This window comes from Ambystoma mexicanum, chromosome 1q, assembly GCF_040938575.1.
Source record: "Ambystoma mexicanum isolate Mex_15411 chromosome 1q, UKY_AmexF1_1, whole genome shotgun sequence".
Lineage (NCBI taxonomy): Eukaryota > Metazoa > Chordata > Amphibia > Caudata > Ambystomatidae > Ambystoma > Ambystoma mexicanum.
This window is the reverse complement of record NC_090922.1, coordinates 1207873925-1207886285: the sequence shown is the minus strand read 5'-3', so window position 1 is coordinate 1207886285 and position 12361 is coordinate 1207873925. Positions and strand designations below refer to the sequence as shown.

At 48.2% G+C, this 12361-nt stretch overlaps 1 protein-coding gene across 7 annotated transcripts in view; it reads left to right on the top strand.

Annotated features, from left to right (window-relative positions):
• MIER1 (MIER1 transcriptional regulator) overlaps window positions 1-12361 on the top strand; it is an 846254-nt gene that overhangs the window by 714484 nt on the left and 119409 nt on the right. For all 7 annotated transcript variants that reach the window (XM_069641951.1, XM_069641950.1, XM_069641954.1 and 4 more), the window contains one exon: window positions 7152-7279. In XM_069641951.1, the coding sequence (XP_069498052.1) occupies window positions 7152-7279 (128 nt within the window). The remainder of the gene's footprint in view (window positions 1-7151; window positions 7280-12361) is intronic.

The window sequence follows — 12361 nt, the reverse complement described above, 5'->3', positions numbered from 1 at the left end:
GGGTGTAGTAAGTGTCTGTGTGCCAACCCCAATGGGTGTCCTCCGATTTTAAAAAAAACTAAGTGTGTTTTGAAGTATTCTTGAGTGTTCAATATTTTGCTCCCTTTCTGAAGAAGGCTTACATAACTTCCTATGAAATAAATTAATTGTTTTATCAAGAAACCTCGAGTAGAAGTGTTTATTTGGATAACTGTATTGTGAAACTGCCACAACATTACTGGTCACATTGACCCCTCTTGAGATGAGGCTGGCTGCCCGACCACATTACCAACCTGTGTAGTTCAGACTTATACCAAAGGTTGGGTCTCTATTGCCAGGAGGTCAAGGTTATTGTAGTGCACCCAAAGGCTACTGCGTACAATCTTGCCTAACACTCCTAAAACTCAGTAGTCTGAGAGATTGGCACACACCACATTCAGTGGAGTGCTACAGGGATACCTAGTATCCCCCTTCTCTCTGCTCCTGTGAGTTTTTAGTCACATAGACAATCACCTAGTTATGGCTGGTGGCAGTGGACGTGTTCTACCAACTATTGTCTGGTTTTTCTACCTCAGGCTATATATCCATAATCTCGTATTGCACAATAGGGGCACCCAAGTGCTGACCTGGAGCCTCCCTTCTTTACTAGCGTATTTGTTCTTTGATAACCCTTCTACCATTCTTGGAGGGGGAGTTCAGTGTGTGTTTTTCATTTGGCGGCAACCCTTGGGTATCCCCTGCCTAGGCAGGCTCCAGAGTGTCTGGACAGGCAGGAAACGGGGGAGGAGTTTTCCACCCCCCTGTACTTTGTCTTCCAGAGTGCCTGAATAGGACCTGCTCCCACAGGTGGTCTGGATGTTCTGATTGGACAGCCAAACGCCCCTGTCTGAAAAATGCTGACAGATTGCAGAGGAGTGTGTGCTGGAACTTTATAAAAGGTTGAGGCTTCTGGAGTGAAAAGTCCAGACCCCCTCATCAAAGTGTGGAACTGCAGAAGATTGACCGGGCGATCCTTGTCCTTTATTGGTGCTGCAGAAAAGGTGCCAGAACTGCAGAGTGAACTAAGAAGTTGCTGAAAGTTGTTCCACAGTTCCTCTCTCCAGACTGCTGCTGAGAGACCCTGTCCATTAACCTGCCTTCAGTCATCAGACCGAGGAATCCGGAGGTCGGGTTCAGAAATGAAACCTTGCGGAGCATCCAGCACAAACATTTTCTTCTAACCTAAGCTACTGTGGGGGGAAAAGGCATTGCTTACCTGATTTCAAGAAGTCGCTCCAGAGCGTTAGAGTGCACATGGAGGTGTCCAGGGCCACCCCCTCTTACCTCTGACTCAAGCCGCTGCCTGTGTCCATTCAGGTCTCCCTTGTTAGTTAACGTGCTGCTTCTATAACACTAGAGACTTTAAGAAATCCACAGGAACTCTTCGTATTCTGCTGCTTGTAATGACTTTGAGCCCTCTCCAAACTGCCTGTTACTAGGGTTGTGTTTTGGAACTTAAGATTTACTCGGTGAAGAAACCCTCTCTACAACTTTGAACCAAGCTAATGTTACACTAACCATTTTCTTTTCTTTAAGTGACTACTGTGCTTGTTTGCAGAGTAAATGTATTACCGTATGAATCATTGGAACCCGCAGGTGCTCGTAACAACCAATAATACAATAACATGGTCTTTTCTCTTTTCCAAATGTAACCGCAAAATAAAGTGAAAGTGCCCTTTGAAGTGTATTCTCAAGTGTTCCGAAGTGTTCTAGTGTAAACATTTAAAGTATTTTTAAAGTGATTCTGGTGTATATATTGGATGGTATTTGGTTATTTTTATAGCGCTCTTTCCCCACTTGTGTGGCCTCAATGTGCTTTTCTGGTAGGAACGCCCTTGGTGACCGTAGTCGATTTGGTGAAAAATTCTAAGGGGTTTAGTTTAGGAGATGCGTGTGTGAATTTTGCCAGTCTAGGATTTGGGTGGTGGCAAGGCTCGACTAAGTGGACCCAAAGAGAGGACAGGCACATGGGTGGGCACTGTTGGTGGATTGCGATAGAATGCTATTGTAGGAGAGTCGTTGTGTGGCCAGCTATACAGAGTTCCTTTCGAACAGTAGTGGCTGTATGCTAGTGACAGAGTAGTTGAGATAAGTTAGGTGTTTCAGTCTGGACTGTTACGTGTGTTGCTAGACCGTATGTGCTTGGCGTAGCAGTATTCTGCAGTGCATGGTTGCGTGGCCGTGCCTGCAGCCTTTGTCGACGCTAGTGGTGTGTATATGTACTGTAGGTTTGGAGGTTATTCGGCTGGAGGTTTCACGATGTAATAGGCCGAACAGGAGACTAAAGCTAAGTTTGGGATTCCTGTATAGTTGGAGAGATCTAGTTTTCACGCTACAATAGGTTGCACAATATAATGGGCCGAGATGGTGGCTATACCTAGATTTGGGAACACCGTATAGTGGGGGAGACTCCCCAGCCCCACAATGGCCTAGGTTTCACAATATGGTGCAGTAGGTACAACATATACTGAACACGAATGGAGGCTACCCCAAGATTTGAGAGTCCTGTAGAGTGGGAGGGAGGCCCAAGCCCAACAATGCAGTGCAGCAGGTACAACGCACACCGAACACAGATGGAGGCAACCCCAAGAACCGAGATTCCAGCGCAGTGAGAGAGAGGCCCAGGTTTGACAATGCCGCAGGAATCAACATGTACCGAACACAAATGGAGGCAAATGAGCAGTTGTCTGGTGTACGGGGCATGCTAGCATCCACTATACCATCCAAAAGTAGGCCAGCTTGCCATGAGGAATGGGCTCCGGGGCAGAGTGAATGCTCCATCCCCCACTCCCACCCCCACTGCAGCCGCTGGCTGGCCACTAGCCCCACAAACCTACCACCACCCGCATGACACACCCTGGAGCCGCTATGCAGGAGCCGCCCCCCACCTCGGCTGCCCTGGTTAAGTCCAGGATAAGGAGGGGTGGGCCAATAAGGGCCGGGGGGAGGCGCAAGAGGCGGGACCAGAAGGGGGAGCTGGAACAAAGCAACACAGTCTTCGGGGGTCACACTGGGACAATTTTGAACTCCTTACTGCTCTGCCACTCTACCAAGAGTTGGGGGATCTACAAACCACTGGGATAGCTTACCAAAGTCTTACCACCAGTAGGACTTTAGGAAAACTCCCTTAACAAGGGGTCAGGCCGGCAAACAGACCTGACCAGCCCAGGGCCGGATTCTCTGGCTATAGCACCCCAGTGGGAGGATGACTTTCAAGGTTTGTCGAAGAATGGGCAAACATCACAACCGACAAATGTGTGCTATCCTTCCTCCAACAGGGCCACTCGCTGGAGTCTGTACACTATACCCCTGACATTCCTCCCACACACAAACCAGAAAAGTTGCGACACCTCTTGTTGCAGGATGTTTGAGCTCTACACGTAAAGGGCGCAGTGTAGAAGGTTCCAAAGGACGAAGTGGGCACAGGCGTCTACTCCCGCTACTTCCTGGTAAGGAAAAAATAATTGCATCGCAAGTCAGTCGGTTGAAGGCCCATATTAAACCTAAGGGTGCTCAACAAGTTCCTCAAGGCACAAACTTTCCGCATGAAACAGGTGTAGTCCCAACTGCAACAAGAAGATTTCTTGGCATCCCTCTCGGATGCCTATTTCCACACCCCTATTCTCCGCTTGCACCGGCGCTACCTACGTTTTGTGGTGGTAGGTGTGCATTATCAATTCAAGGACCTTCCATTTGGCCTACTGTCTGCTCTGTGGGTGTTTACCAAATGCCTTGCACCTGTGGCCGAGGGTCATCCACATCTACCCGTATCTAGACAACTGGTTGGTGAGAGCCCACTCCTATCCTCTGGCAGAGGTCCATACTGCAACCACTGGGTTTCTCCATCAACTTCCCCAAGTCGTGCCTGGTCCCATCGCAACAGGCACTCTATCTCGGAGCAAGATTCGGCACCCGCCCCTACACTGCCAGGCCATCGGACGAAAGGGTGTCGACTCTTCTGGAAAAGCTGCGCTATTTCAGCGGCACCCAGGTGACACCAGTCCGCAACTACAAATCCCTGCTGGGGATGCAGTCATCATACATCCCGTTGATCACCAACTGCCGGCTACACATGAGGACGGCCATTGCAGGAGATCCTAGATGCCCGTTGGATCCAAGCCTCGGCGTCCTGGGTCGACCGCATTGCTCAAACTCTGTTTTTCAAGCAGAGTCTTCGCTGGTGTTCAGTGAGAGAACATCTGGTGCGGGGCAAACCTTTCAGGTTGCCGGGTCATCAAGCCACCATCAAAACGGATGCTTCACCGGAGGGCTGGGGCGCGCACTATCAGGATCACCACACCAGAAGTCTTTGGTCGGAGGAGGGAAAGAGCCAACACATCAACCTTTTTGGAGCTATGGGAAATCTTTGGGCCCTGAAGTTCTGAAGTCCTTCCTCCCCAGCCAAAATCTGAACAAAGTCTTAACAGAAGCATGAGTGAGGTCAGGAACTGTAACAAAAATATCTAGGGAAGAATAGGCAGTCAAAGTAAGCAAGGTTCAGGGCAGAAACCAGGAATGAAAAAGGAAAAGCAAGTAGAGACGAATATGATATGGTACAGGAGACTGGAACTGCAATCCAGAAGCTATGGACTGGAATCTAGGAACAGCGGACTGAACTGTAGACCAGAAAGAAGGAAAACTCAGGACTGAAAATGGACTAGGATTACAAGGACTGGACTGTATCATGTGATGGGAATACAAGGGACTGTAAATCTGGGCTAGAATATCAAGGGCGTAACTGCAGTCAGAACAAGGAAACTCTGGACTGGAATCTAGGAAGCTAAAGGTTGTAAACACATACTATTGGCCTAGAGCAAGGAACTGCAGGCATGGAACAAGGCTGCACTGCAGAATGCACAAAGGTGCAGGACCAAAGGGAAACAGCACAATTCCAAGGGACAAGGCACGAAGGGCTGGGAGCGCAAACTCAATGCAAGACCCCTGTGCTCCTGCAGGCAGCTGCATAAATACTTACCTGCCCTGTGCCGAAGCAGGGTCATTAGCAGCACCTGGAGCAGCACATCCGAAGGTAATGTGACACCTCCCTCTCTGGTCCTGGGGAAGTGAAAGCAGCACAGATCTCTAGGGCTTCTGGTTATTGTGGTTCCAAGACTGATGCATAGGAATAACCAGCTTTATGGGAATTGAAATCCATGTTTTCCGATATGCAGATTTATCTAAGGAAATGTTAAATAATGATCTAGGATCTTCTCTGAAGATTGTAGAAAACACCTTGCAGGTCTGCAGACAGCGCAGCCTAGAGGCAGAGATGCAGAAACATGACGATAGATAGGAATGTGAGTGTAAAACCAGGTGTTATCAAATTGAAATTCCTGTTCAAAGTGAAAAACGTTTTCCAAGGAAATTGAAATTTTCAAGGATTTGGGTGCGTCGGTCATGATCAACGGTGGAGGAGTTTGGAGCAAAGAGATGATGCGGTTTTCAGGAGAGGGAATGGTGGGTGTGTTTGGTGGAAGGAAAGGAGGTGTTAGAAGTATGCATTTACAGCTCAGAGAATATGTATCCATAGAACCTGGAACCTCTGGAGTGAGCGTGGAGTGTGCAGAGGTTCCAGGGATGGCGGTTAGCTGGTGATGGCGAGCTGTAAATGACTCTGACCAATAAAAAGATGTCACTTACCCGATGTGTCCTGAGGCTCATTCATAACAAGTCGGGCTCCTTACTCTTCCTGGAGTCACCACTGTTGCTGTCACTCTTGGCTGGTGGGTCCCACTAAACCGCTCTACAAGAGAAGATATTTTCCTCAATGTTTTGTTTCAGCATTCCTTAGCTATGTTTTTGGGAACCATCACTGTGAGTACTTAACCCTGGGCTCCTGGATTATTGAAGATACTTAGCCCCATGGGGTCTCTGTGGTCCATGGTCGAAGTTTCTGTATCCCTGTTTAACCATAATTTGCCATTCACCTTAATTGACCCGAATCTTTCTGTGCTTCACTCCTACTTGAGGCTTTTCTCTTTTCTTGAGGGTGTCCTCTGACATTCCCTGGGTAGATGGCTCCCTTGTCCTTACCTGTGGCGAGAGACCATTGATTTACCTGCCTTTTCCCATAAACGTGGCTTTCTCTCCAGACCTTGTCCTATTGATTTCTGTGGGGAGCACTTGAATTTACCTGCGAAAGTGAGTTTCAACATATTCATTTTTCCTGGGTCCCCCCCATGGACCTGCAGAGTTTCAGCCATAGATTAGAATTTTAGCATATACCACTGATTTTTAATGCAATTTTATTTTAAGGTCTCATCTGTGGAATTGCCTTGCTACAATGTTAAAATGGTGTTACCTTTACTCTTCTTTTGTCATTTAGAAGTGTAAAGGGACCTTATGGGACAGCTAGCATAACTAATTGTATAAGCTTTGTGTTCTCGCCCCTTTTGCTTCCTCTAGTTGCTGTGTTTAGTGAATGGTGTTCACTTGTGTCCTGTATGTTTCTATATACTAGAATTGTAGTCATTAATGTGACTATGCTCTGTTTTGGCATATCTTAATGTATGTTACTTTGCTTAGGGTTTTCTTTTCTTACCATCCCTTACTGTACCGCAGCCAGGTAGTGGAACACACATGTGATTTAGAAGTGGGTTGAATCTTAACTGACCTTTACTATTTGTATACATGCACTATTATTAGTTTTATTTTAAACTTAAAGTGCTTATTTGCCTAAGAGATTCATGTGATTTTATAATAGAGTAAATTTTTCAGAATACCATTGTGTAGTGTATTCTTTGAGGGTAAACGTGGCAGTTGACTGTCCTTACGTACCAGCCTTCCTCCATCAAGTTAAGCCAGACTGCTCTGCCACAGTTTACAGAGTCCTATTGAAATAGATATCGGAGGCATGCTTAGAATCCAAAATCTTTTTTCAGTTGATGGTTAATTCATCCACTAATGTTTGCATAGCATTTCAAGCGGTGCGCTAGATGAGTATTCATTTGAAAAACAAAGCAGATAAAAAATGTTAGCCTAGAATTCAGAACTATCAAATACTACTAGTTTTGAACTTCTTAAAGAAATCCTAGACTGCTACCTTTTGAGCCAGGGTAGTGCATTAATTTGCGATATTCATGGTTGCGCAAAATGCAATAAATTGTTTCTCATGAAATATTGTTTATTTTCAGGTCCGAACGAGATCTGTTGGCGAATGTGTTGCTTTTTATTACATGTGGAAGAAATCTGAACGTTACGACTTCTTTGCACAGCAAACTCGTTTCGGAAAGAAGAAGTACAACCTGCACCCTGGTGTAACGTACGTGAAATTGTTTTACATACTCAGGTGCTGTATAGCAGTAAATGCTAACAAAAAAGTATTTCAGAGAGACTGTGGGGAGTGTGATATTTGAATGATGATTTCAGTTAAACCATGCATTCATCAGGATATTTTGTATAGGTGACGTCAGTGGTAGAGGTCTTGAAGACTGGGAAACTCAAGAATGTGGCTAGATTTTTAGGGCTCTTTTGAAGGTGGTCTGGGTGGCTTTGGCATTTTAGGTGTGTCATTTGAAGGACGACCTGGGTGGTGCGTCAGGGCAGCGTGATTGGTGGTAATGCCGATGATGCGTCTAGGATTAAAGGTTTTTGTAGGACCATATTGTAGGCGCTGGTTTGAACAATAGATTGGGAATCTTCTAAAGAAGCCTGGTGAACCCCTGGTTTTGTCTTATTTATTAGGGGGATATAGAGAATCTTAAGATTGAACAAGGAGTGGCTAGAAATAATTTTCTTTAGGGGGTGTAGATTTGAGAAGCATAGCTGGGATCACAATAAAAGGGTCCTGTTGATTAATGCCTCATTTTCAGATAGAAATCATTAAGTATGTATATTCAAAAGCAATTAATATTGTGTCGTTTAAAAAAGGATGAGCAGCAAAATTGTAAGGCTTCAAAAACATGCTGCTCACATCATCTGACTCTGCTACTGTAATCATATTTACTGGCTGGGAGATGAGGCACATCTTTGCATAACTTGGGTGTTTTTCTAAAATCCAATTGGGATTGGTCTCTACAAGACTTAACCCTTGGTTTTAGGGCCCGAACTTCTAATCTAGGCCTGTACTACCCAAGGTTTGTAGAGTGGCAGAGCAGCCAGGCTTATTTTAGGAGTAGGAATGTGAGCTGTAAATCAGTACACAGAAATCGGGTCATACATAGACCCAAATAAACACTTACACACTTGTAATTATATCAAAAATAGTTATTCATTGTATATATTCACGCACTGGTCACCGAAATCCAGCAGAGAATGCCACCAACGGGACGTATGCCTCCTCGAGAAATGCCAAATCCTCAGAGGTTCGGCTCACCCCTGCGGAAGAGAAAGTCCAAAGGGGAGCGCTGGTCCTTAATGTCATCAGACTCCTCCACTACTGCCTCGTGTGGAAGATCCGACGCGGATCCCAGGCCCGCACATGGGCACGGCTACGGGCATCGACGAGGACAATGATTTCCTCGCGGTTGATGCCGAAACAGCACACACGGACGAGCCCCATAGGGCTTCCTCACCAGACGAAGTTTGATCCTTTCATTCGATCTTTTCCAGGGCCTCTGAACTGTTTCAGTTGGTTCCTGAAGAGACTAAGAAAGAAGATTTCCTGTACCATCAGCGCAAGTCGAGGCGAAAGCCTTGCGTCTGTTCCTTTCCTTGACGACATCTGGAAGGAAGGCCTAGCTCTAATGAGAAACCCAAGTACGGCCTCGACCAAGTGGGACAGATTGGAAAATAAGTACAGGGTTCCATTCTCGGCTCGCAGGTAAGATCTCAAACCTCACCTGATTCGGTGGTCTCGGCTGCAGCCAGGAAGCGCTCTGCAAACCAGTCATCTGCAGCCATGGTACCTCCAGACCAGGAGGGGAAGAAGCTGAATGCTATGGACGAGGATAATTTATACCGCAGCCTCGATAATCAAGGCTAATGCCCTTGCCATTTTGTCCCGATATGACCAGGAACTATGGTTCAAGCTGGGTCATATTCTGGACTTCCTGCCCGAAAACAAGAAGGTTGAGGCACTACAATTCTTTCAGGAAGGGGAAGTGGCCTCAGATCACGCCATCTCAGTGGCAGTGGACATCACAAACACGGGTTACTGCCAGATGAGGAACTGGGGGTGTTGGGGACATTTATCATTTTTATGTTTCATCCCCTCTCCTTGTGAGACCGCCAGCTCTTTTTGCTGGACTTCTGGACCTTTTTCTTCTAATCCGGAATGAGGGGAGCAGTTTGTCATTCATTCTTATGGGCTCTGTATTTTGGAACTGTGTAGTCTACCTGTAGTATGGAGACTCTGCTCCACTGCTTAAAGGGAAACGCTGCCCGATTTCCACGTAATACATTTGTTACGTCCAAGATACCGAGCCTATAAAATCCAAGGTTCGGACCCTCTGCAGCAAAGCCCTCACAGGACAAGGCCGCGGTGTTGAGCGACGCAGGCGTTTGGCAGTGAAGGGGTCTGCAGCATAGACTGTGAGTGCGGACGATATACTCTCTTGGCGTCCACCCCCCCTGCATCTAACGTCTCCCCTGCTTGGTGCTACCCTTCCCCTGTGAATCTTCCCTTGCTGTCCCGCCCCCACTCCTCCAGAGCTCCCCTCTCGCCCTTCCATCTTGCCCTCTCCTGTGCCCCCTTGGATTCCTTGTTCGCATCCCCTTTCGCACCACTCTATCCCTGCCTGGTTGGTGCATGCCCTCGCCACCTCTATCCTCTCATCGCTTGCACCTTCCTCCCTGCGTGGCCCTTTGCAATCTTCTTTTTCATTGCCTCCACGCACTCTGCGCGTCCCTTGACTTGCGTGACTTCTAGCAATCTTAGATTGCGCGCACCTCCCCGACTTCTCCTCCCCCCGCATTCCTGCACGCCTCTGACTTGCGTGGTCCCTCACAATCCTGCTATTGTCTGTGCTCTAGCGCCCTCTCCATCCTTGGCCACGCTCACGCCAGTACCTTCCTCTGAGCGTCGGTGATAGTCATGTGCCTCAGCGCCCTCCATCCTAGACCTCGCTTGCGCCTTAGCCCTGTGGCCACCCGCAATATATGATTGCATAGTTCCACACACTTCCACCCTGGTTTTGCTTGCAGTGGTGCGTCCCTGACTGCATGGTCCCTCGCAACTCCCCGATGACGTGTTCCGTGCAACTCCCATCCGCGTGTTCCTCGCACTTCCATCCTTGGTCAGTCGCATTGCGCGTCCCGGACCGCTGGGTCCTCCGCAACTCCTGACCACGTGCGCCTTGTGCCCCCTTCTCCATCCCCCTGCTCCCACGTGCCCCCTTTGCTCGTCCCACTGACTGCCCTGGTCTTGCCTTGTATTTCTCTGTGATCTGTTGTATTCTTCCCTCCTCTAAAGTATCATTTGTCGACTAATCTGCTTTTTGTATATTATTTTGTGTTTTCCTCACTGCTGGCCTGTTATTGCATTGTTTTCTGCTCTGCTGCACTCTTTCTTCCTCTAGGTTACATTTGCTGATTGCTTTGTCCTTTTGTATATTGCTCTGTGTTCTGCTGTGCTTCACCCTCCTCTAGGTTCTCTTTAAGATACTGCTCTGTTCCTGATGCTCTGGTAAACTGATTGCTTACCGGACTGCCTTGATTGTGCTTGCTCTTCCATTTGAGCTCTTGTCTACTTCTCTGTTCCCTTTGTCGTGTCTGCTTGCACCCCTCCTTGTGTTCTCACCTAGTGTTACCCCCCACCCTGACCTTTCCCCGCCATCCCTCATCTCTCCTCTTCCCCCACCTGGTCTATGGTGCTCTGTCGCTCCTATCTTTTGAAACTGCTTCTCTATCAACTATCCTGTTCTCCTCACTAAGTCTGGTAGGCAGAAGTTCAAAAAGCATATCCTGGTTCTCCAACCCAGGCCTCCATATCGGCTGATACCTACACCAGTGCTTCCTCCTAACAGACCCTCACTGATACCCTCTTTGTGATTCCCTCGCCAGACCTATGGACTCTTCATATGGTCTCTGTGCTCTCTCCTTTCTCTTCTCCCATTAATAGTGGCACCCGGTGGGAGGGCCTCCTGGCCCCCTTCCACTCATCTAAGGTCATCATTAATGTTTACCTGAATGGCACCGTCTTGGCCTCCTCCTCCTTAGCTACCTTGCCCTCTCCTCCCTCCTCTTCTGCCCCCCCCCCTTCTAAGGCTCCTTCTACATCTACCTCTGATTTGTACCCCTCCCGGAAGTCTTTCAAGGCTGTCAACCTTCTCCATATTGCCACTGTCAACTCTTGCTCAGCTGTCAAACACTCCTCTGACATCTGCCGCCTCCAGGAAGAACTTGACTTGTACGTCCTCGCTATTACCAAGACATGGTTCACGGCCAGCTCTGTCATGAACTTTAACACTCTCATCCCTGAAGTCTACAAGATCCTCTCCGCGGCCAGATCCAACTGTCCCGGTGGGGGTGTAGCCTTGATCTTCCTGAAGTGGATTCCTGCCTCTGTCATTCCTATGCAGACCTACTCTTTCGAATGCCTTGTCTGCAAGCTTTCTCTCCCCTGGCCACTCTTACTGTGGCTACTATCTATCGGCCACCTGGTCAGATCACCTCCTTCCTATGAGTGGGCGGACCTCTCCTCCTTCCTGGCCTTGACCACTCAACTCCTCCTCCTTGTAGACTTCAACATCCACCTGGATGCTTCCAGTCCCTCCTCTGGACTATTTCTTATACCTCTGTGATGCTCTCCCTCTCTCTATTCTCCCCTCTGGCCCGACTCACTCTGCAGGGCACACTCTGGATGTTCTGATTTCCTCAGACCTCCCCCTCTCTATCCCTCTGACCACTCCTCTCTCCTGGAGTGATCACTTTCTCCTGTCCTCCCATCTCTACCCCTCAGGCCAAGCCAACTCGAGCACTGCCACGTACCTTCTCGTCATCCGACCCATGAAGCGTGTGTCAGTTGAGGCTTTCACCACCACTTTCTCTCCTCCCCCCTCATCCACCTCGGGCTGACTCACATCCTGACACCGCTCTCTACATGCTCCACTCTCAGATACTCTTGATGTTCTTGCCCCTGTCATTAGGATCTGCTTGAAGCCCAAATAAAGTGCAACTCCTGGTACGACTCTGATCTCGTCACCCTTAAACGCAAGTGCAGCTAGCTTATTGTGCACCTTCTGACAAACTGGCCTGCCGCCTGCTTCAAAGGCAATACCGGCTCTCTATCCGCCCTAAAAAGAGAGCCCACATCCAAGCCCGCATCTCTGTGGCATCTAACAGCTCGGCCGAACTATTTAAAATCTGCAAGGAGCTGGCCAATGCTGCTGCAGTCTCTACCTCTACTGTCCACTCTCAGGCGCTCTGCACGGCCCTGGCTCTCATTTCATCTCTAAAGCTCAGG